The following is a 22,947-nucleotide window of genomic DNA, read 5'->3' as shown; positions in this document are numbered from 1 at the left end:
ATTTCCACCATTCCCATTGGGTACTTTAGGAACACTTCAAATAAGGGCTGTATTTCGTGTAGGCTTAACCTGGCGTGACATTTTGAGAACCATGTGAATCTCCTTGGACAAAGCCTGTATTTACCCCCTTCAAAATGAAAGGCTAATTAACTGCTAATGTGGCTATCATAAAGAACTACAAATGCCATGATGATCTGGACAAGACTGCAGAATCGAGGCAAAGGTAAGAATCTCTGGATTAACTATCTAATGTTAGCTACATTTAGTAATGAATAAATTGGCAACATTTCCTTAAATTGACAACTCTGGGAACTGTCTTGTGCAAGTTCTATATTGACACAATACCTGAAGGCAAAGGTGTCAGCTAGAGATGACGTGCAGGAGCTTGCAGGGATTTGTAGTCTTGCATGATGTCTTCTTTGATGCTAATTAGCATTTTTGATTCTGATATTAAATACAGCCGAATATATTGATAAAAATCACCTTGTCCGAGAGAGATTTACATGGTTATCAAAACGTCACAGCAGGGTAAGTCTACACGAAACATTTGAAGTATTTCTATAATTCCATATGGGAAAAATTAATGGTGGAAAAATTATTAGAACCATTTCCCTTTTTGACTGCTAGGTTTTATGGGTATTATGACAGCTCCACTGTGGGCCTGTATAGCCTACTTGTATGCATGATTACGTGTGTTGCTAGGTACATTATCAGTGGTGCTGACGACATAAATGCATCATCATCGGGTGTGATATGGTCACGTTTGCCTGCTAAATCAGACTGACGGCAGAGCTCATTCTGGTTTAACCCGGCTTGGGTTGCTTAACCTGACTTAAAGAGATACGTCAGGATTTTAGCAATGAGGGCCTTTATCTACTTCCTCAGAGTCAGATTAATTTGTGGATACCATTATTATGTCCCTGTGTGCAGTTTGAAGGAAGTTGCTAACTAGTGTTAGAGCAATGACTGGAAGTCTATGGGTACATAGACTTCCAGTCATTGCGCTTCGCTAGTTAGCATTGTCTCACAAAACTACCTCTAACTTCCCTTATACTGGACAGAGACATAAAAATGGCCAAAATCCTGAAGTATCCCTTTAAAGGTCTAACACAGCTTTTTTTAAATCCTAGTATCATATAATTTCTGGGTAACAATTAAGTACCTTAATGTGATTGTTTTCAATTAAAACGGTCAAAAAGAAACTGCTTGGCAAAGAGCACTTTCTCAAACAAGAATTTAGCTAGGACTGTCTGGGAGTGGTCTGAGTGGGGAGGGGAAAAGTTAAAACTAGCTGTTATTGTCAGAGGTTTGGAACTCTCTTTCTTATAGGTCTAATGTACCTCCTGTTGATGTCACCTGGCAGGCCAAAAATCCATCCCACCAAAGGCTCAAAATATTAGATTTTTTATTTATTTTACACAATATCACAGTATCTTATTCCTTTTAGTTTGTTATTTATGTCTACTTCCAGCATCCCTTCTAAGGATTACTTTGTTTTTAAATCACTTCAGGCAGGGATGTCATGCACCTATTATTTTAAAAGGGGCACAAAGTATGTAATAATGGAGAATTTTGCATACACCTGAAACATATTTTTCCTGCAATCTAGATCCATAATCATTATGCCTAATTCTATGTAAAAAGATGTCTATTTTCCTGCATAGGTTATCTAAGCATACCTCTTTACCTGTTCAATTATATGTGGGTGGGGGGGTACTCTTTGCCTGGTCCAGTAAGTGTACCCCCTCCACAAAATACAGCTGACAGATCATTTTTATAAATAATTATGTTAAAACATGGACTTAGAAATTAAGTTTAGTAATTAATTTAACATCTGAAACAAAAAAAGACAAACCTGAGGAGGCACGTGCCCTTGTGCCCCATATGGGCATGACGCCTCTGCTAAGATAGATACTGTATGTAGTCAACTCCAAAGGTCTTACACCTACACCTAGTGGCTAAACCATAATACTACGTATTGAACAAACTGTTGAAGGAATTGTCCACCCCCCCAAAAAAGATAACCAAACAAAACAACCAGATTTTTTTATTTGATATGTAACTTCTACATATCTGAAAAAGTGATACTGTCAGTATCATATGGGGTGGGGGTGGGGGGGGTATTTGAAACAAAATTTGAAACAAAATAAAGAACCCACCTCAGAGATGCTCATATCTGAATATACAGGGAATACTGTATCCTCTCTTCCTTCAATCAGTTTGTTTTCATTTCAATCTTTTGCACATCTTAGCCCACTAGTCCTCTAAACCAAAGCATTTTGGTGAAAAGTATATTTCTTAAATTAAAGTGTATATACATTTGGAAATATAATATTGGAGAAAATAAATTAACACAAATTGACAGATGGCTTCCTCCTCAGTTTTTAGATTTCCTGGGTTTCCTCAACAGTGCATGTAGGCTTGCTTTGTTCCTCACTGACACCTTTATCACAAATTTGTAATTGTACTTGTAAGTATCATACTTGCATGTATCAATGGAAGAACAGCATCAGAGCATTGTTTAAGAGCCTCCTTAATAATCAATATTTGCAGAAAGATTAGATCAGATAGATTTAGATGAGGCTAAACAAAAGCTGACTCAATGAGCAGAGAACATCTCTCTGACATCAAGAGAAATCAGGTTCAATCTTAAGAGGCACTCAACACATTTCATGGCCCAATGAAATGCACATACTGTAAAAGGTCACAATGAAATCTACACCTGAGAAAAACATGTATTTCCCTACCATGGGACAGGTCTTTTGTATATGATATTTCACAACTGGAAGACTGAAAGATGTTTTCTAGTGCAGTGGTCAACAACTATTCTGCCATAAGACCTTACATTATGTAAAACAAACACATACAAGTTCCTAACTACTGGTTATTCGACCGGCCTCACCAAGGCTCACCTGTGATTGTCAATAGTGCACTTTGTGCCATCGAGACTGTTTCAACCAAACCGGGTGACAAGCCACCCAGTGAAAAACATTTTGACACGTTGTCTTAATGACGTCATTTTCTGGTTGCAAACTAGTTGTAAACCAGTTTTCTGGTTGTGAAGAAGTCATAAAACCAGATTTCCAACTAGTCTCGGTTACAACCACATAAAGATGTATTTTTTATGATGAGCTCAAGATGTCATAGTAAATATGTCATATGTTGGTTGTTATCTTGTCACATAACACATTACAACCAGGCAAAGACGTATTTTTCTGGTTACTACGTTAACACAAAGTTTTTCTACAACCAGCATACAACGTGACCATAAAAGACATCATAGTGACCACACTGCAATCCGTTTAAATGGATGAATAAGTGGTTGTACGCACAGTATTCAAGAGAGCATGGATTAAGTTTAGCAGGTTTTTTCCCCCAACGAGATCAACTTTATACACACAGAAACACAGATTCCACATCTGTGAGATGACTTGTGGCTACAGTCAAGGGCTTTTGAGGATAACATTTGCCCTCGTCAACAGTTAATCTGCAAGCGGGACAAGGAATGCAATTGCTTTTCCAAACACAAACAATTCTGCTAATTTTTTTTAGGTCAATGTTCTCAACCTTATGACTCCCTTCTGGGACGCTGTTGACTCGGTGTCATATGTAATGGCCCATGTGCTTGCTGTAGCCAGCTGAGTGACTGGCCACCCCACATAGCCTGGTTCCTCTCTAGGTTTCTTCCTAGGTTTTGGCCTTTCTAGGGAGTTTTTCTTAGCCACCGTGCTTCTACACCTGCATTGCTTGCTGTTTGGGGTTTTAGGCTGGGTTTCTGTACAGCACTTTGAGATATCAGCTGATGTACGCAGGGCTATATAAATACATTTGATTTGATAGCCTCCACAATTAACCAGGCCCTGAGACTTACAGTAGCCCTGCCCTCTCCAACTTCACTCTCTTCTTTCTCTGCTCTCACTAACAACAATACTGTCAAATTAGAAATGTCAACAATACTGTCAAATTAGAAATGTCAACAATACTGTCAAATTAGAAATGTCAACAATACTGTCAAATGACAATATGTACAGTACAGTACATCCAGGTCCAACCACCCATTGACTCTGGTGGGGTCTCTCCCTGTTATTTGAGCAGAAACTTAAGCCTCGGGATGGGGCTGAGCAAGTCTGCTCTCCAGGGAAGCGGATGTCATTCCTGAAGGAGGGTCTCCTTCCAGTTGAAGCTGTGGTTGGGTCCATGTGTGAGGGGCAGGATGGGCGGGTCCACCAGCTGCCAGACTCCTGTGTCGCCCTGCTCCTCGCAGGAACAGAAACCCAGGTAGGGGATCTACAGGAGGGAAAGAGGCTCTCGTCAGCCGCAAAACAAAGGCAGTATGGGTGGAAAGGCAGGGGGAGAACGAGAAAGGCAGATAGAGAGAGAGACAGACAGAAACACAGGCAGAAACACAGGTACAGAGAGACCGGCATAGAGTGAAAGTAAGAGGAAAAAAGAGTGAGGGGGAAGACACAATGAGATCAAAAGAAAACATCACATTGAGCGAGTAAAATAACTCCAGCTGACCTTCCTGACTACTTGGATGAAGTCCTTGGAGGTCTGGGGGCTGCGGCCCTGGAGCTGTCGGGTGCAGGCCTCCAGAGAGGAAGCGTGGGCAACAATCAGTATGTTGTTTCCTACAGAGTGGGAGATGAGGAAATGAGGGAACGGAAGAACAACACGGACCAAATGAATCCCAATGTTCATCCCACACATGATGTTTCTGTATCACATCTGGGTTAAAAAAGTATTTGTTTTCTTTCAAATACCGTGAGCGTTTGATTGAGCCTGTCTAGCTAGAGTGGAGTGGGAGAAGAGAAGTGTTTGCACTTTTGGGATCCGTTTTGGAATCCGTTGATTCCATTGCGCCAGGCAAGCTCAATCGAGCACAGCTAAAGGATTTGAAAGATACAGTGGGGCAAAAAAGTATTTAGTCAGCCACCAATTGTGCAAGTTCTCCCACTTAAAAAGATGAGAGAGGGCTGTAATTTTCATCATAGGTACACTTCAACTATGACGGACAAAATGATGGAAAACAATCCAGAAAATCACATTGTAGGATTTTTAATGAATTTATTTGCAAATTATGGTGGAAAATAAGTATTTGGTCAATAACAAAAGTTTATCTCAATACTTTGTTATATACCCTTTGTTGGCAATGACAGAGGTCAAACGTTTTCTGTAAGTCTTCACAAGGTTTTCACACACTGTTGCTGGTATTTTGGCCCATTCCTCCATGCAGATCTACTCTAGAGCTGTTATGTTTTGGGGCTGTTGCTGGGCAACACGGACTTTCAACTCCCTCCAAAGATTTTCTATGGGGTTGAGATCTGGAGACTGGCTAGGCCACTCCAGGACCTTGAAATGCTTTTTACGAAGCCACTCCTTCATTGCCCGGGCGGTGTGTTTGGGATGATTGTCATGCTGAAAGACCCAGCCACGTTTCATCTTCAATGCCCTTGCTGATGGAAGGAGGTTTTCACTCAAAATCTCACGATACATGGCCCCATTCATTCTTTCCTTTACACGGATCAGTCGTCCTGGTCCCTTAGCAGAAAAACAGCCCCAAAGCATGATGTTTCCACCCCCATGCTTCACAGTAGGTACGGTGTTCTTTGGATGCAACTCAGCATTCTTTGTCCTCCAAACACAACGAGTTGAGTTTTTACCAAAAATATATATTTTGGTTTCATCTGACCATATGACATTCTTCCAATCTTCTTCTGGATCATCCAAATGCTCTCTAGCAAACTTCAGACGGGCCTGGACATGTACTGGCTTAAGCAGGGGGACACGTCTGGCACTGCAGGATTGGAGTCCCTGGCGGCGTAGTGTGTTACTGATGGTAGGCTTTGTTACTTTGGTCCCAGCTCTCTGCAGGTTATTCATTAGGTCCCCCCGTGTGGTTCTGGGATTTTTGCTCACCGTTCTTGTAATCATTTTGACCCCACGGGGTGAGATCTTGCGTGGAGCCCCAGATCGAGGGAGATTATCAGTGGTCTTGTATGTCTTCCATTTCCTAATAATTGCTCCCACAGTTGATTTCTTCAAACCAAGCTGCTTACCTATTGCAGATTCAGTCTTCCCAGCCTGGTGCAGGTCTACAATTTTGTTTCTGGTGTCCTTTGACAGCTCTTTGGTCTTGGCCATAGTGGAGTTTGGAATGTGACTGTTTGAGGTTGTGGACATATACTGATAACAAGTTCAAACAGGTACCATTAATACAGGTAACGAGTGGAGGACAGAGGAGCCTCTTAAAGAAGAAGTTACAGGTCTGTGAGAGCCAGAAATCTTGCTTGTTTGTAGGTGACCAATTACTTATTTTCCACCATAATTTGCAAATAAATTCATTAAAAATCCTACAATGTGAATTTCTGGATTTTTTATTCTCATTTTGTCTGTCATAGTTGAAATGTACCTATGATGAAAATTACAGGCCTCTCTCATCTTTTTAAGTGGGAGAACTTGCACAATTGGTGACTGACTAAATAATTTTGTGCCCCACTGTAAGTACTAATTGAACCCAGGACTGTTATTTTTATTCACATCCCATCCAAAGCCACAGCAGTGACTAAACCCTGCACCATAATTACCCATGTTTTTGCAGTCAGACAGAATGTCTTTGGTCACTTGGTAGCTCCGGCTCATGTACGTGTCATAGGACTCCGACACGCTAAGTTTGGTTATCGGTATGAGAGGTCTGTGGGAAGAAACAGTGAGAACAAGTGAGACAGAGGCATGGCTGAAAAGGCTCTGGCCCCGTCCAGCAACAACCCTTAGCCCCTACATTTACCACTTCATGTACATAGGTCAGAAGGAATTAAATAAGCACAGGAAATATCGTAGTAGCTCTATAATCTTCTATGATAGTCTTAATGGAATGTTGACCATATTATTTGTATATATCTGGTTTCTTTATAGCTGTGCCTAGATTCAAGGCTAGAGGGACTAGGGGTTGGTCCTAACTCTGCGTTTACACATAGAAGCGGCATCGTGCTGTGAAACATTGGAAGCCATTCATTTTCAGTGGGGTGAAAAGTACCCTATTGTCATATTTGAGTAAAAGTAAAGATACCTTAATAGAAAATGTCACCCAGTAAAATACCAACTTGAGTAAAAGTCGAAAAGTATTTGGTTTTATATGTACTGAAATATCAAAAGAAAAAGGTATAAATCATTTAAAATTCCTTATATTAAGCAAATCAGACGGCAACATGTTTTTTAATTTTTTAAATGTACGCATAACCAGGGGCACGGCACACTCCAACACTCAGAACTTAAGTTACAAACGAAGCATGTGTTCAGTGAGGCCGCCAGATCAGATCAGAGGCAGTAGGGATGACCAGGAATGTTCTCTTGAGAAGTGTGTGATTTAGACAATTTGTCTGTCCTGCTAAGAATTCAAAATGTAATGAGTACTTTTGGGTGTCAGAGAAAATGTATGGAGTAAAAAGTACATCACTTTCGTTCAGAATGTTTGAAGTAAAAGTAAAAGATGTCAAAAATATAAATAATAAAGTACAGATGCTCCAAAAATAACTTTCAAGTATTTTTTACTTAAGTACTTTACACCACTGTTCATTGTAAATGTAAGGAAAGCAAAAGAAGCGGAGTGGGCGGGGGACTGTTGAGCGATGCGAGTGACCAATCGAATCTCACCATAGCTTCCAACCCCTACTGGATTTGCTGACAATAGCTGTTGATACGTAGCACTACCTAGCATGCTTTCAAGCTTGTTAGCACCCACATGAGAGCGAGGCTAGCGTGGCTAGACGAGTGACGCTTGTATAGTGTAAATGGCCAGTAAGATTACAGGTTGGAGGTGAACCAGGAAACAGTCTTGCCTGTATCACCTGTATGTTGTGTCAACAGTGAAGTGGGATGCAGCCAGGTCTGTGGGAGGGATCCAGGCAGGAAGAGAGCTCCCAGAGACCCACTTGGTCCACTCGAATAGCCCTGGCTCCACTCTGATCTTCAGCTTGCCATCCTGCTGCAGACCTGCAAGGGGAGACAGAGAGGCACATCAGCAAAAGAGGAAGACTGCAGCCTCTGCTACACACAAAAGCCCTGTCCAAAAACAACCCGTAGCACCTAGCCCCTAGGCATTTATGTAGATCTGAAAGCATTGGATTGAAACGATCGGATTAATGTAAGCGATATGGAGACAATTTCCCTTAGCCTATCAGCAGTGGCATATATTCATGGATGGAATCAGTAGGTGTGTCCAAACTCTTGACTGGTACTGTATATATAATAATAATTTACTAATATTTTTTAAAATCTTTTATCTTTCGGCTCTCTGTGCTTCATAATTCTCCTTCAATTCACAAGAGGCCGAATGTATTTCACCGGAGAAAGCATCCGAGCGAGCGAAACATCGCCCTTCTGTCTCTGTATGTGTAGGCCATTTATCTGATACGGTTTGATCCAAAAGAGTATGACATTGTTGCCACCCGTATAAAATAATAGCCAATCAGCATTGAGCTAAACTGAGTGAGCTCAACTGTGAATGGTCCTGACGCACCAAAAAAAGTCTCAAGGGAAGCCAGTTTGGATTTGGCGTCAAATCACATTGAGAGCATACTCATTGACAGAAAAAAATGAATTGTTGCATCTCGTTGTGTTGTTGTCCTCTGGTGGCAAGCTAGCTAGCTAAACATAGTTCCTTTCCTAAATTAGCCATGGATGGAGTTAGGGATTTGGACTTGTGGTTTTACTTAATTGTCTGTACTGGCCAATGATTATAACGGAAATTCTGATCCAACCATTCATTCATACTTTGTCCCCTTGGCCTGAGGGGATGGAAGTTCAATATGTAGCTAGAAGGTTAATGTTAACTAGCTAACGTTGCCCATGAAAGGAAGTTAGGCTAGCAGAGTAAGCATTTTAGCCAGGTAGCCTAGGAAAAGAACAAAGAAAACCGTGTACTGTAATGCACAGTAATAGACCGTTTCGTCAACATTTTTTTTTGTACCTTTATTTAACTAGGCAAGTCAGTTAAGAACAAATTCTTATTTACAATGAAGGCCTAGGAACAGTGGGTTAACTGCTTGTTCAGGGGCAGAACAAGAGATTTGTACCTTGTCAGCTCGGTGGTTTGAACTTGCAACCTTCCGGTTACTAGTCCAACGCTTTAACCACTAGGCTACCCTGCCGTCAAACAGTAACATGAAAGAGAGGGGGATGGCATTGGTGTTTCTCTACAAGTAGGGTGAGCCAACATGTTTTTTCTACTTGCACGAACATGCGCACGCACACACGCACGCACGCACACACACACACACACACACACAAACACACAAACACACACACACACAGAAATCAGAACCATGGACAACCACATCATATTTAGCTTACGTTAATTGGACTATATTGTTTTTGGTCTCTTTTAGACTGTATTAGACGAACCATAGGTGATTTGATGATGTTGATATCTTGAAGTTGAAATGGTGCTGTTATAGTGGAGGCAGCTCGTGTTTTCTTTGCGACTTGGTGGTTATAAATCAATAGTTGTTTAGTATTCTGAACATTTTGGAACATTAACTTGCTGTTTGTCACTGTTTGTTACATGCAATATGCTTTGTGGAGTCCGGTTTTGTGATGAAACAAAGGTGTAGTTGAATTTATTCTGCCACTGTGTCTTCTTATTGTCTGGGCCTTAGGCCTAAATATCACGGTGTTAAGGCATATGAACTAACCGGTTATAGAGCAAAGAACGCAATTATCACAACACATAGGTTTTAATTCCCACGCACCGCTACCGCCCATCAAAAGGAAAGGGAAATACTACCATATTGACTAATGGTATCAAAGCCCTCTCAGATCTACATACAGTAAGTGCATTTCTACCACTAAAGGGGCAATCCACGGTTGAAACAATAACAAAGCGTACTCCCTGCCACTGTTTCGGGATGGGGCCGGAGAAATGTAACCATTTTCAAAGCTATGGACACAGGTAGGGATGCAAGAACTGACCATCCATGATATAATATGATAGTTTTAACCATGTATGTAGGCTATACAGTGTATGTTTACGTTTACTTGTTTAGAAACATTGGAGTTAAAAAAACATATTTTGGTTCTGATGGGATATGACAGTTGCTAAGCTTATGAAGCATTTATAAATTAGATTGTTTACATATAATTCCGATTCAGATTCACATCAACTTTATTATCCCATCATTTTCCCGCCAAATTCATTTGGTCATGTGTTTAAAAAGACAGTACATAAAACATGAAAACACAGAAACTACACAAAATAATTCATTCAAAGTGCAATAGCTTCACATTTAAAGGGAAAGTGCAATATAATATATACTGGAGGGACAAACAGACTATCTATTATACAACCTAATGGCTGTTGGAATAAAAGAGTCCCCATATCTATCTATATATCTAGAGTCCCCATATCTATCTATATATCTAGAGTCCCCATATATATCTATATATCTAGAGTCCCCATATCTATCTATATATCTAGAGTCCCCATATCTATCTATATATCTAGAGTCCCCATATCTATCTATATATCTAGAGTCCCCATATCTATCTATATATATCTATATATCTAGAGTCCCCATATATATCTATATATCTAGAGTCCCCATATCCTAGAGTCCCCATATATCATCCCCATATCTATCTATATATCTAGAGTCCCCATATCTATCTATATATCTAGAGTCCCCATATCTATCTATATATCTAGAGTCCCCATATCTATCTATATATCTAGAGTCCCCATATATATCTATCCCCATATCTAGAGTCCCCTATATATCTAGAGTCCCCATATCTATCTATATATCTAGAGTCCCCATATCTAGAGTCCCCATATCTATATATCTAGAGTCCCCATATCTATCTATATATCTAGAGTCCCCATATCTATCTATATATCTATATATCTAGAGAGTCCCCATATCTAGAGTCCCCATATCTATCTATATATCTAGAGTCCCCATTTAATTTTCTAGAGTCCCCATATCTATCTATATATCTAGTCCCCATATCTTCTATATATCTAGAGTCCCCATATCTATCTATATATCTAGAGTCCCCATGCTGCCCCATGAGTCCCCATATCTTTCTGTTTTACTGAGTTTCCTCTTGTCGGAATGCTGCTGTGACTGAGTTTTGAGTGAAGGGGATGAGTACCATCCTATAAAATGCTTTCAAGTTTTAGGAGGATGAGTTTTGTGTATAGGTTGGTGGATGATTCTTGATCTATACCAATTATCCTTCCAACCGTCTTAATCAAGTGCTGAAGCTTGACTTGGTCTTGTACTCGCATGTTTCCGAACACGCATATCAGACCAAAGTACAGCACACTCTGGACAGATTTATAGAACATTTGTAAGATACGGCAGTCAACATTAAAATGGTTCAGTTTGCATTAAAAAAAAACATTATCTGTTGCAATTTCTTTATCTTTGCAAAGGCACAGTCATTGAATTTCAGTGTATTGTCAATTTAGATTCCCAGGTACTTATATGGGGTCACTCTATCAACTGATTCCCCATTGATTTTCGTAGGTGGTAGTGGAGTTTTGTTCCTTCTGAAATCAATTTCCATCTCTTTTGTTTTCTTAACGTTTATTTCAAGAAAGTTATTTGCACACCACTGGATAAATCTTGCAGTTCGTCTAACAAAACCTTGAAGAGAGGCTTGTTCTGGGTGGAGGAAACGCTCCACAGCGGTGTCATCTGCATATTAAACAAATAAATGTGGGCTGCGTCAGAGGCTTGACAATCGTTTGTGTACTGATGAGTTCTGGCTAAACTTGGAATATTGTTAATTATCAGGTATCCTATTGAAATATTGAGTGCTATAGTCTAGGGTCTAGACCAGAAGTTAATGGTTATCTGTAGGAGGAATGTATATGGTGGAGGCAATTAAGCTCAGAATGTAATGAGTAAAATAAAGGTAATCACATGTGGCAGACACTGATAAGGATGGAGATATGTGGTTTCGCGGGGAAGGGGGTCGAGGTCAGGTCAGGTCACATTAAGGGAGAAGGATCAGTTTATTGCCTGTATCACTTAACTTCCTGCCTAGCAATAAAGATTTCATGTTTAAGAGAGGAGACTCCACCCAAATTGGGGTATATATACTATCGCTGGTGGAAATGTGTTTTTATCTGTTCAGCTGTTCGATCAATTGGGTGAATAAACTTGGTTGGAGCTTTTATAGTGTCCGTCAACTTCTTACTCTGATATTTAGAACCTAACAGTACAGTGTGTACAGTATCGGTGAAAGCACGCGAACCAGAGGGGCTCCCGTATTCACCGTTCAAAATGTAGAGATGGCGGAGGTAAACTTCAATTGTTGAGTACGGTTCAAAAGGAAACTATTAATCCACTTGATCAGTAGAGAGTTGACACCCAAATTCACCAGTAGGTGGGGTTGGATGGTGTTAAACGTGCGACTGAAGTCAATGAATACAATTTTGATTAGGCTATTTGTCTTTTCTAAATGTTGGTCGATATTGTTCAGCATGTCCAGTAACGCATCATCAACACCCCTGGAGGCGCGGTGTGCCAATTGGTTTGGCCTGTTGTTTTTAGGTATTGGGAAAATCAGCCACTTCTTCCATGAGTCTGGAATTATCCCACTGTTCAGTGACAGCTGGAACAACTTCTGGAACGGTAATGCGGTATCCGCTGCCTCTTACAGGTCATCGGAGCTGTCTGTCAGGGCCGCCCAGTCAGTGGACTCAAAACAGTCCTGGAGGCCTTCAGTAGTTTCAGGAGTCCAGCTTTTTTTTTTTACCCCTTTTTCATGGTATCCAATTGTTAGTAGCTACTATCTTGTCTCATCGCTACAACTCCCGTACGGGCTCGGGAGAGACGAATGTTGAAAGTCATGAGTCCTCCGATACACAACCCAACCAAGCCGCACTGCTTCTTAACACAGCGCGCATCCAACCCGGAAGCAAGCCACGCCAATGTGTCGGAGGAAACACTGTGCACCTGGCAACCTTGTTTAGCGTGCACTGCGCCCAGCCCGCCACAGGAGTCGTGCGTCGCCCCACTGAGCTCCCGGTCACGGCCGGTTACGACAGAGCCTGGGCGCAAACCCAGAGTCTCTGGTGGCACAGCTGGCGCTGCAGTACAGCGCCCTTAACCACTGCGCCACCCGGCCCTGGAGTCCAGCTTTTAATCTCCACCACTTTTCAGCCTTCTGTCCCTGCAGACGCACTTTGTAGACTGGCATGAGCTGAACAATGTTATGATCCCAACCCCCAAGATTGGGTAGTGCTTTGGAAAAATACGCACCTGGGATGTTACCTTAACAGACGTCCAGACAGGCTTCATTTGGGGTAGGACATGTAACATATTGCTGATATGATGGTAAATGTTCAGATATATTGCACACGTTACAGTCTCCCATGATTAGCTTCAATGCTTCAGGTCACTCTGTCTCAGCCTGGGATACAAGGTCATGAATCTAGTCGGCAGCTAGTTGGATGTCAGCGGAGGACGCTATGTAGACAATAAATAATCAGACCTGATTTACTTCCTGTGGCAGGTCGTATGGCCGTAGGTTAAGAGCAATGAGTTCAATGTCTTTAGTGCAGACCTTGTGCTTAGTTGTAATATGGGCAGGATTGCAGTACTTCGCAACTTTAAAATACTTTAAACAGAAAAACAAAAACAGGAAGAGACGAGCACAAATGACCGTGTCGATGCAAGAACAGACGCCACAACACTCCAACCTCAGCCCCAAAATGGATGTAGCAACTGCACATTGCCCCTTTAAGTCTTCATCAAATGTTAGAGAGGATTATGGATGAATAAAAAAAATCCTAAATAGGATTTGTAGTGGCAAGTAGCTACAGGCTGGTTACCTTTGAGGATGTTCTGAGCAGTCTGGACACAGCGCAGAGAGGGCGAACAGTACACAAAGTCTATCACTGTGTTGCTCTCCAACAACGCCCCGCCTGCAACACAGACAGACAGATAGACAGGGGAATAGATTGTTATCACGCTGCAATGAAACATGAGATATGGAATTGGGCAGATAACATAGCCTACTACTATGTGTTGACAACCACATACCCACTATTCGTGCTTGTGTGGAACCAAACACAGTGATGGGGGTGTCCATGTTGTAATCTCTGTGTCCTCCACTCCACATGGGCAGGCTGACTGGCATGTTCAGGTTAGTGCGCACATATCTACCTGTAGAACAGAACACCACAACCCAGCACACTGCTGTTAGGGTTTTAAAACCTACAAACAATACTGCTCTTTTATCTATCCTATCAAAAACATCAGATTCATCCAAACTCAAAATGTATGACTCCTTTGAAAGCACACTTGCTTTTAGGATTGCACCTCCAGTACCATTGGTCTGACTCTGCTCACCTTTGGAATCAGAGCACAGTGAAAGCCAGTGTTTCCCAAACACCACATCCATCCGCTCACCGTGCCGGCAGACAAACAGGGTCCGCTTGGGCAGCTGAGAGTGATTGCTGCTGACCTGAAGCACCTAAGAAACAATACAGTGAATTGGGGACTCAAATCCATAACATTTCCCAACATTTTCGAGAATTGATCAGTACACAAAGATTCCTTGATGCCCTTCCAGACTCCCTCTGCCTACCCAAGGACGTCAGAGGACAAAAATCAGTTAACCACCTAACTGAGGAACTCAATTTAACCTTGCCTAATACCCTAGATGCAGTTGCACCCCTAAAAACTAAAAACATTTCTCATAAGAAACTAGCTCCCTGGTATACAGAAAATACCCGAGCTCTGAAGCAAGCTTCCAGAAAATTGGAACGGAAATGGCGCCACACCAAACTGGAAGTCTTCCGACTAGCTTGGAAAGACAGTACCGTGCAGTACCGAAGAGCCCTTACTGGTGCTCGATCATCCTATTTTTCCAACTTAATTGAGGAAAATAAGAACAATCTGAAATTTATTTTTGAAACTGTCGCAAAGCTAACTAAAAAGCAGCATTCCCCAAGTGAAGATGGCATTCACTTCAGCAGTAATAAATTCATGAACTTCTTTCAAGGAAAATATCATGATTATTAGAAAGCAAATTACGGACTCTTTAAATCTGCGTATTCCTTCAAAGCTCAGTTGTCCTGAGTCTGCACAACTCTGCCAGGACCTAGGATCAAGAGAGACACTCAAGTGTTTTAGTACTGTATCTCTTGACACAATGATGAAAATAATCATGGCCTCTAAACCTTCAAGCTGCATACTGGACCCTATTCCAAATAAACTACTGAAAGAGCTGCTTTCTGTGCTTGGCCCTCCTATGTTGAAGATAATAAACGGCTCTCTATCCACCGGATGTGTTCCAGACTCACTAAAAGTGGCAGTAATAAAGCCTCTCTTGAAAAAGCCAAACCTTGACCCAGAAAAGATAAAAAACTATCGGCCTATATCGAATCTCTCAAAATGTTTAGAAAAGGCTGTTGCGCAGCAACTCACTGCCTTCCTGAAGATAAACAATGTATACAAAATGCTTCAGTCTGGTTTTAGACCCCATCATAGCACTGAGACTGCACTTGTGAAGGTGGTAAATGACCTCTTAATGGCATCAGACCAAGGCTCTGCATCTGTCCTCGTGCTCCTAGACCTTAGTGCTGCTTTTGATACCATCGATCACCACATTCTTTTGGAGAGATTGGAAATGCAAATTGGTCTACACGGACAAGATCTGGCCTGGTTTAGATCTTATCTGTCCGAAAGATATCAGTTTGTCTCTGTGAATGGTTTGTCCTCTGACAAATCAGCTGTAAATTTCGGTATTCCTCCTATTGTTTTCACTATATATTTTACCTCTTGGGGATGTCTTTCGAAAACATAATGTTAACTTTCACTGCTATACGGATGACACACAGCTGTACATTTCAATGAAACATGGTGAAGCCCCAAAATTGCCCTCGCTGGAAGCATGTGTTTCAGACATAAGGAAGTGGATGGCTGCAAACTTTCTACTTTTAAACTCGGACAAAACAGAGATGCTTGTTCTAGGTCCCAAGAAACAAAGAGATCTTCTGTTGAATCTGACAATTAATCTTAATGGTTGTACAGTCGTCTCAAATAAAACTGTGAAGGACCTCGGCGTTACTCTGAACCCTGATCTCTCTTTTGACGAACATATCAAGACTGTTTCAAGGACAGCTTTTTTCCATCTATGTAACATTGCAAAAATCAGAAACTTTCTGTCCAAAAATGATGCAGAAAAATTAATCCATGCTTTTGTTACTTCTAAGTTAGACTACTGCAATGCTCTACTTTCCGGCTACCCGGATAAAGCACTAAATAAACTTCAGTTAGTGCTAAATACGGCTGCTAGAATCCTTACTAGAACCAAAAAAATGTATCACATTACTCCAGTGCTAGCCTACCTACACTTGCTTCCTGTCAAGGCAAGGGCTGATTTCAAGGTTTTACTGCTAACCTACAAAGCATTACATGGGCTTGCTCCTACCTATCTCTCTGATTTGGTCCTGCCGTACATACCTTCATGTACGCTACGGTCACAAGACGCAGGCCTCCTAATTGTCCCTAGAATTTCTAAGCAAACAGCTGGAGGCAGGGCTTTCTCCTATAGAGCTCCATTTTTATGGAATGGTCTGCCTACCCATGTGAGTGACGCAAACGCGGTCTCAACCTCTAAGTCTTTACTGAAGACTCATCTCTTCAGTGTGTCATATGATTGAGTGTTGTCTGGCCCAGGAGTGTGAAGGTGAATGGAAAGGCTCTGGAGCAACGAACCGCTCTTACTGTCTCTGCCTGGCCGGTTCCCCTCTTTCCACTGGGATTCTCTGCCTCTAACCCTATTACAGGGGCTGAGTCACTGGCTTACTGGTGCTCTTTCATGCCGTCCCTAGGAGGGGTGCGTCACTTGAGTGGGTTGAGTCACTGATGTGATCTTCCTGTCTGGGTTGGCGACCCCCCCCCCCTTGGGTAGTGCCGTGGCGGAGCCTTGTCTCAGGATGGTAAGTTGGTGATTGAAGATATCCCTCTTCTGGTGTGGGGGCTGTGCTTTGGCAAAGTGGGTGGGGTTATATCCTTCCTGTTTGGCCCTGTCCAGGGGTATCATCGGATGGGGCCACAGTGTCTCCTGACCCCTCCTGTCTCAGCCTCCAGTATTTATGCTGCAGTAGTTTATGTGTCGGGGGCTAGGGTCAGTTTGTTATATCTGGAGTACTTCTCCTGTCTTATCTGGTGTCCTGTGTGAATTTAAGTATGCTCTCTCTAATTCTCTCTTTCTTTCTCTCTCTCGGAGGACCTGAGCCCTAGGACCATGCCTCAGGACTACCTGGCATGATGACTCCTTGCTGTCCCCAGTCCACCTGGCCGTGCTGCTGCTCCAGTTTCAACTGTTCTGCCTGTGGCTATGGAATCCTGACCTGTTCACCGGACATGCTACCTGTCCCAGACCTATTATTTGACCATGCTGGTCATTTATGAACATTTGAACATCTTGGCCATGTTCTGTTATAATCTCCACCCAGCACAACCAGAAGAGGACTGGCCACCCCTCATAGCCTGGTTCCTCTCTAGGTTTCTTCCTAGGTTTTGGCCTTTCTAGGGAGTTTTTCCTAGCCAACGTGCTTCAACACCTGCATTGCTTGCTGTTTGGGGTTTTAGGCTGGGTTTCTGTACAGCACTTTGTGATATCAACTGATGTACGAAGGGCTTTATAAATACATTTGATTTGATTTACACCAGAAAAACAGCTTTGCTATTGAAGCAAGGGTATTATAGTTTTGTCGTTTTATATTTGTTTTCTATTAAAAAATGTATTGTGTGAAAAAAAACGTACCATCTAAAACTGAACATAATTCATGATTGTTTTTATTATATTTGAGTTCGTTTTGGAGTCAAAGATAATATTTTCCATGTAGTTTTAGTTTGTTAATTATTTTATTTCAGTTTACTAAAATTGTTTTTTCATGATTCGTTTTAATTTTAATCTAACCCTGAATTGAAGTCATTCTTCAAGAATAAGAATAATCCTTTTTCAAGATTAAATGCTAGGCACTAGTTATCCTGGTCAGGAAAAGCTCCTGGCCCTAAAAATCACAAATGTATGGTTCAGTTAAAGAGACTTCCTTCTGTCCAGTACCTGCATGGGATGACAGATGAGGCTCAAGGTGGGTGTGTCCCCAGGGCTTGTGTTGTCGAGGAGACGGCTGTCCAGCAGCCCATCGAATAGGCCCCTTTCCCTGCTCACTTTGTCCGAGGGGGCGGAGCAACTGAAGAAGGAGTGTGATCTGCATAGGGTAGAGGACACAGAGGACAAGAGTAGAGGACAGGGTAGAGGACACACATCCTCACTACTACTCATTCATCACTACTGACTACTGAGCAGAACTCTCCACGCTCTTCTACAGTTCCTTCGGGATTGAATGAATTGAAATGGAATTGACCCCAGCCCCCATGTTGTGGACTGAGAGCTGTAAGTAAGAAGCTGGTGAAAATAATACATTCTCAAACTGGCACAGCACATTCTGAGGGCTCACCCGTGGAAGACCCAGGTGTCACACTCGTCTGCCCGGCTGACGTAGTTCTCAGGCAATAGGCCGGACAGCCCCGTGGCCAGGGAGGACCCGTAGACCCAGCCCTCGCTAGTGTTGTTCTGCTCCAAGGGAGACATGAAGACAAAGTCGCCCGGGACCAGCTCCAGCTCGTCCTCATTCTGAGGGGCGTAGGGATACATCACACGCAGCGTCTGCAACAGAGGGAGGGAAGGACACAACTTGAGAACACCCATGCCTTATCTAGCACCAGAATACAGTACAATGCAAGGCTATAGGTGTAAATGAGCAAGCCTGTAAAGGGTCACTGATATTTACAGCCGTTTCTAAATTAATTATACGGTATATTCCCATTGATTCTTGAAGAATATAACTTATTATAAATGCCTCATGAGCTTGTATTGTAAAATGTACAAGGTCCATGTCATGGTATTGATTAGTAGAAAGTACAGGAGTAGTATTGGATGTGAAATGAAGGTGGACAGGGTTTGCGTCAGAAAACAAGGTGGTTATTATTACCTCATGATTGGCAAACCGTATGTCCCGGGAAAAAAGGACAGCCAGCCAATCACAGCCTAGCTTCACCTCGATTCCCTTAGCCAGCTTTTCCAGGGAGGTCAGGTGACTGGTGGGGAAGTGGTAGGCTAACGTCACATGGAGCTGCTTCTTATGGGGCTCTAAATGGACATCTGAGACAGAGAGAGGAGGAACGAGTGAATAAAGGTAAAGAATATGAAGAAAGTCACCTGTGTGCTTGCGCGCACACACATTTTCTTAATGGGTGTTATGATAAAGACCATACACTCTTAGAAAGAAAGGTGCTATCTAGAAACCAAAAGGGTACTGAAGGCTGTCCCTATAGGAGAACCCTTTGAATAACCCTTTTTTGGTTCCAGGTAGAACCCCATTTGGGTTCAATGTAGAACCCTTTCCACAGAGGGTCCTAACATGGAACCCAAAAGGGTTCTACCAGGAACCAAAAAGGTTCCTCTTCATCCAACCTCTTTTGGAACCCTTTTTTCTAAGACTCCTAAATGATGGTTATGAAATAAACCAAAACTTGTTTCTCATAAGTGTAGCAGGTTGTGAACTCTGCCAACAACGTTTCCACTCTGAGAATGAGAGCAGTAAATTACTGTAACACATGCGTTTTACAGAAATGTATGTAACCAAATGAAGGAGATTAATGCTACATTTACTAGGCCCACTGGTTACATATGTAATGTCGATTGATAAAAAATAAACAATCAAAGGGCCAACAATTCACACAATGAAACAATGAATGTGCAACAATTGGCAGGAGACAGCGGAGAAAATTCTGGAGAGCTGAGTGCATGCATTCTGGAGATTGGGTGTGTGTCCAGGTGTCACAGGCAGAGAGAGTCCCTACCAGCTTTTCTGGCAGCCTCGGAAGCAAAGTCAGCAGCAAACTGCTTGAGGACCTCTGCGATCTGCTCCTCAACAAAGAGGCCTATGAAGTTGAAGGAGGTGTAGAGCTCCAGGGGCAGGGGGCTAGGGAAACGACCCCTCCATTGGTCCACCGTGGCCTGCAGGGCCTCCAACAGGGCGTCCACCTTGTTGTCTGCACACTGGGGGTCAGGGTAGAGTCTGAGTACCACACAAACACTGAGTCTTTCATCAACAATAGTGCCAGTTCTCCAAACATAGACATTCTAGTCCTGGACTTAGAAGTCTGCTCAATTGAGAATTGCCATTAAAAGCACGTTTTAGTCCGGGACTAGGATTCATCTGTGTCTGGGAAACTGGCCCGTACTAGACAGATGATACAGTCTCTTGACCTCAATGGGACTTCCTGGATAAATACACACTTAGAAAAAAGGGTTACAAAAGGGTTCTTCACAGTCCCCATAGGAGAACCCTTTTCAGTTACAGGTAGAAACCTTTTTGGTTACAGTTAGAACTATTTGGGGTTCTGTCTAGAACCCTTTTAACAGAGGGTTCTACATGGAACTCAAAAGGGTTCTACTTGGAACCAATTAGTGTTTTTTAAAGGGTTCTCCTATTGGGACAGCCAAAGAACACCTTTGTGAGTGTAGGTTCAATTAAAATAAATTAAAATAAAGAGTCATACGTCAATGTTAAGTAACATAATCATAATACTTCATGGTGAGCTGAATTAGAGGAGCATCCATGTGTTGATGTATGACCGTTAGGTGTGTCATTTCCCCCTGGGCTCACCATGAAGAACTGGCAGAGTGTGATGTGGGGGAAGATGTTGTGGGCCTTGTTCTTTCCGCAGGAGACTCGGGACTGCTGCCAGAAGTGATGGAGCTGATTCTGCAGGGGTCCGCTGGGGCGCAGGTACAGGACGTACTCTCTGGGCAACGGGTCATCCAGGAAGGGGTCATCCACATGGGAGAACAGCCTGAGGAAGAGCAGGAGAAGAGGAGGAGGCTTAACAATGACTGAGGTAGAAGATGGGTGGGGGTGGGGGGCTCCAATGTAGCTGTTTTTATCTCAATATAAAATCATTTCTGGGTAACAATTAAGTACCTTACTGTGATTGTTTTCAATTAAAATTGTCAAAAGTAAAGCAAAAAATTGCTTCTTAGGAAAGTGCCAAGCAAGAATTTAGCTAGGACTGTCTGGGAGTGGTCTGAGTAGGTAGGGGAAGGTTTGGAACTCTCTTTCTTATTGGTCTATTAACAGATTTACCACCTGGGGATGTCACCAGGCAGGCCAAAACTCCATCCTACCAAAACAAGCAGACATTTCAGGCCGTCTTTTCAAACAGCTCGTACACTAAAAGGGCATTATCATAACTTTCACAATTTCACAGTATCATTTCAACCTCATAGTGTGGAAATATATATAAAACACAGGAACATCTAGTTTTTGACTGCAGTGAGCCTTGAAAGAATTATAGTCATTCACACCTGGCTAAATAGTAAGAGTACACACATACGCAGTACAGCAGAGGGCAGCATCACACTTACCATAACATTATCACAGTTCAACATGGGTCATCTCTGGGAGTGTATGTATGTGTGTGTTAGAACTCACCAGTCACATGCTGCTTGTACATTCCTGCCTCCTGTTGATACTAGTGCCTTCAATCTGCAAAGACGGAAAACAGTGATGGCTACAATGCTTCCCTTTGAAGGTTTTATTTCCAATGCTTGTATGCAGTCTCCTTATTTGCATCCACTTATGGTATATTGTAACATTGTTACTAAAATATTTAATGAGATGTTGTATGGTGAAGGCATATATAGCCTACATATGGTGAATCTCACTTCTCTTTATAGCCATACCGAGAGGGACAAAGTCAGAGTTGACCATCTCTGTTCCCTATTTGTCTCAGATAAGTGACAAAAGCTACCTCCCAAATGGCACCCTATTGCCTATTGGAACCCATCAAAAGTAGCGAACAATATAGGGAAAAGGGCGCCATTTGGGAGACGCAAATTCACACAGTGGTAATAAGCAATACTGAGGTAGAGTTCACGAAATGCATTCTTCGAAATGTTGGTCGATATTGTTCAGCATGTCCAGTAACGCATCATCAACACCCCTGGAGGCGCGGTGTGCCAATTGGTTTGGCCTGTTGTTTTTAGGTATTGGGAAAATCAGCCACTTCTTCCATGAGTCTGGAATTATCCCACTGTTCAGTGACAGCTGGAACAACTTCTGGAACGGTAATGCGAGCTGGTCTGCGCCTGAAGTGCCTTGTTCCTGACGCCGTCAGGACCATGTCCTTGTCCTTGAAAAGGTTTTCTATATTTTTTGTTCTGCCTTGCACTCTTTCATTTTGCTTTTGAGTTGCCTCTGAATATTTTGACTGTCCTTGTTACTGCCACCTGATTTAAACACTCACTTTTTTGGGTTGAGAAGCTCTTTTAATTCCTCAGTTACCCACGATTTATTACTGGGGAAGATGTTGCCTTCCTTTTTGGGAATAACGAGATCCTCACAGAAACGGATGTACTCAGAGACGGTATCCGCTGCCTCTTCCAGGTCATCGGCGATGTCCGTCAGGGCCGCTGTCAGTGGACTCAAAACAGTCCTGGTGGCTGTATCTTTAGTCATGGGGGGTATGGTTTAGCAGGAGTAGCACAGCCATTATTATTATATATTTTTTTTATTTAACTAGGTAAGTTAGTTAAGAACAAATTCTTATTTCCAATGACAGCCTAAACAGTTCAGTCTGATATAGTGGACAGTCATGCTAAGCTAATCATACAGTTTTAATAAGAAAGGGTGGAGGAGATTACTCAATATTGTATAAGTGTGACTGAAACACAGAGGTGTGAAATAAACAACCCACCTCACAATTTCCACTCAGCCATTTCAAATGTCAAAATCAATTTATTCACGAAAATAGACACACGTGCTCAGTCACTCCCCAAAATGGCAGACTGCACAGTATGTGACGAAATGACTACCTCTACTACTGCGTTGTGAGACAGCTTCCTAAATCT

The 22,947-nt window shown here is 42.3% G+C and overlaps 1 protein-coding gene across 1 annotated transcript in view; it reads right to left on the bottom strand.

The window, feature by feature from the left end:
- Positions 1–1,223: 1,223 nt before the first annotated feature.
- Positions 1,224–22,947, bottom strand: part of LOC112266921 (ubiquitin-associated and SH3 domain-containing protein B-like) — a 38,307-nt gene continuing 16,583 nt past the window's right edge. Inside the window, exons 2-14 of the mRNA XM_024444862.2 lie at positions 21,530–21,583; positions 20,705–20,891; positions 19,896–20,094; positions 19,025–19,194; positions 18,491–18,699; positions 18,094–18,241; positions 14,364–14,487; positions 14,055–14,177; positions 13,844–13,936; positions 7,848–7,992; positions 6,588–6,694; positions 4,522–4,631; positions 1,224–4,287 (exon numbers count right to left, since the gene is read on the bottom strand). Of these exons, the coding sequence (XP_024300630.1) occupies positions 4,150–4,287; positions 4,522–4,631; positions 6,588–6,694; positions 7,848–7,992; positions 13,844–13,936; positions 14,055–14,177; positions 14,364–14,487; positions 18,094–18,241; positions 18,491–18,699; positions 19,025–19,194; positions 19,896–20,094; positions 20,705–20,891; positions 21,530–21,583 (1,807 nt within the window). The 3' untranslated portion in view covers positions 1,224–4,149. The remainder of the gene's footprint in view (positions 4,288–4,521; positions 4,632–6,587; positions 6,695–7,847; positions 7,993–13,843; positions 13,937–14,054; positions 14,178–14,363; positions 14,488–18,093; positions 18,242–18,490; positions 18,700–19,024; positions 19,195–19,895; positions 20,095–20,704; positions 20,892–21,529; positions 21,584–22,947) is intronic.

The sequence above is a fragment of the Oncorhynchus tshawytscha genome, linkage group LG14 (assembly GCF_018296145.1).
Source record: "Oncorhynchus tshawytscha isolate Ot180627B linkage group LG14, Otsh_v2.0, whole genome shotgun sequence".
Taxonomy (NCBI): domain Eukaryota; kingdom Metazoa; phylum Chordata; class Actinopteri; order Salmoniformes; family Salmonidae; genus Oncorhynchus; species Oncorhynchus tshawytscha.
The sequence above is the reverse complement of the archived record's forward strand: the minus strand, read 5'-3'. Positions and strand labels throughout refer to the sequence as shown.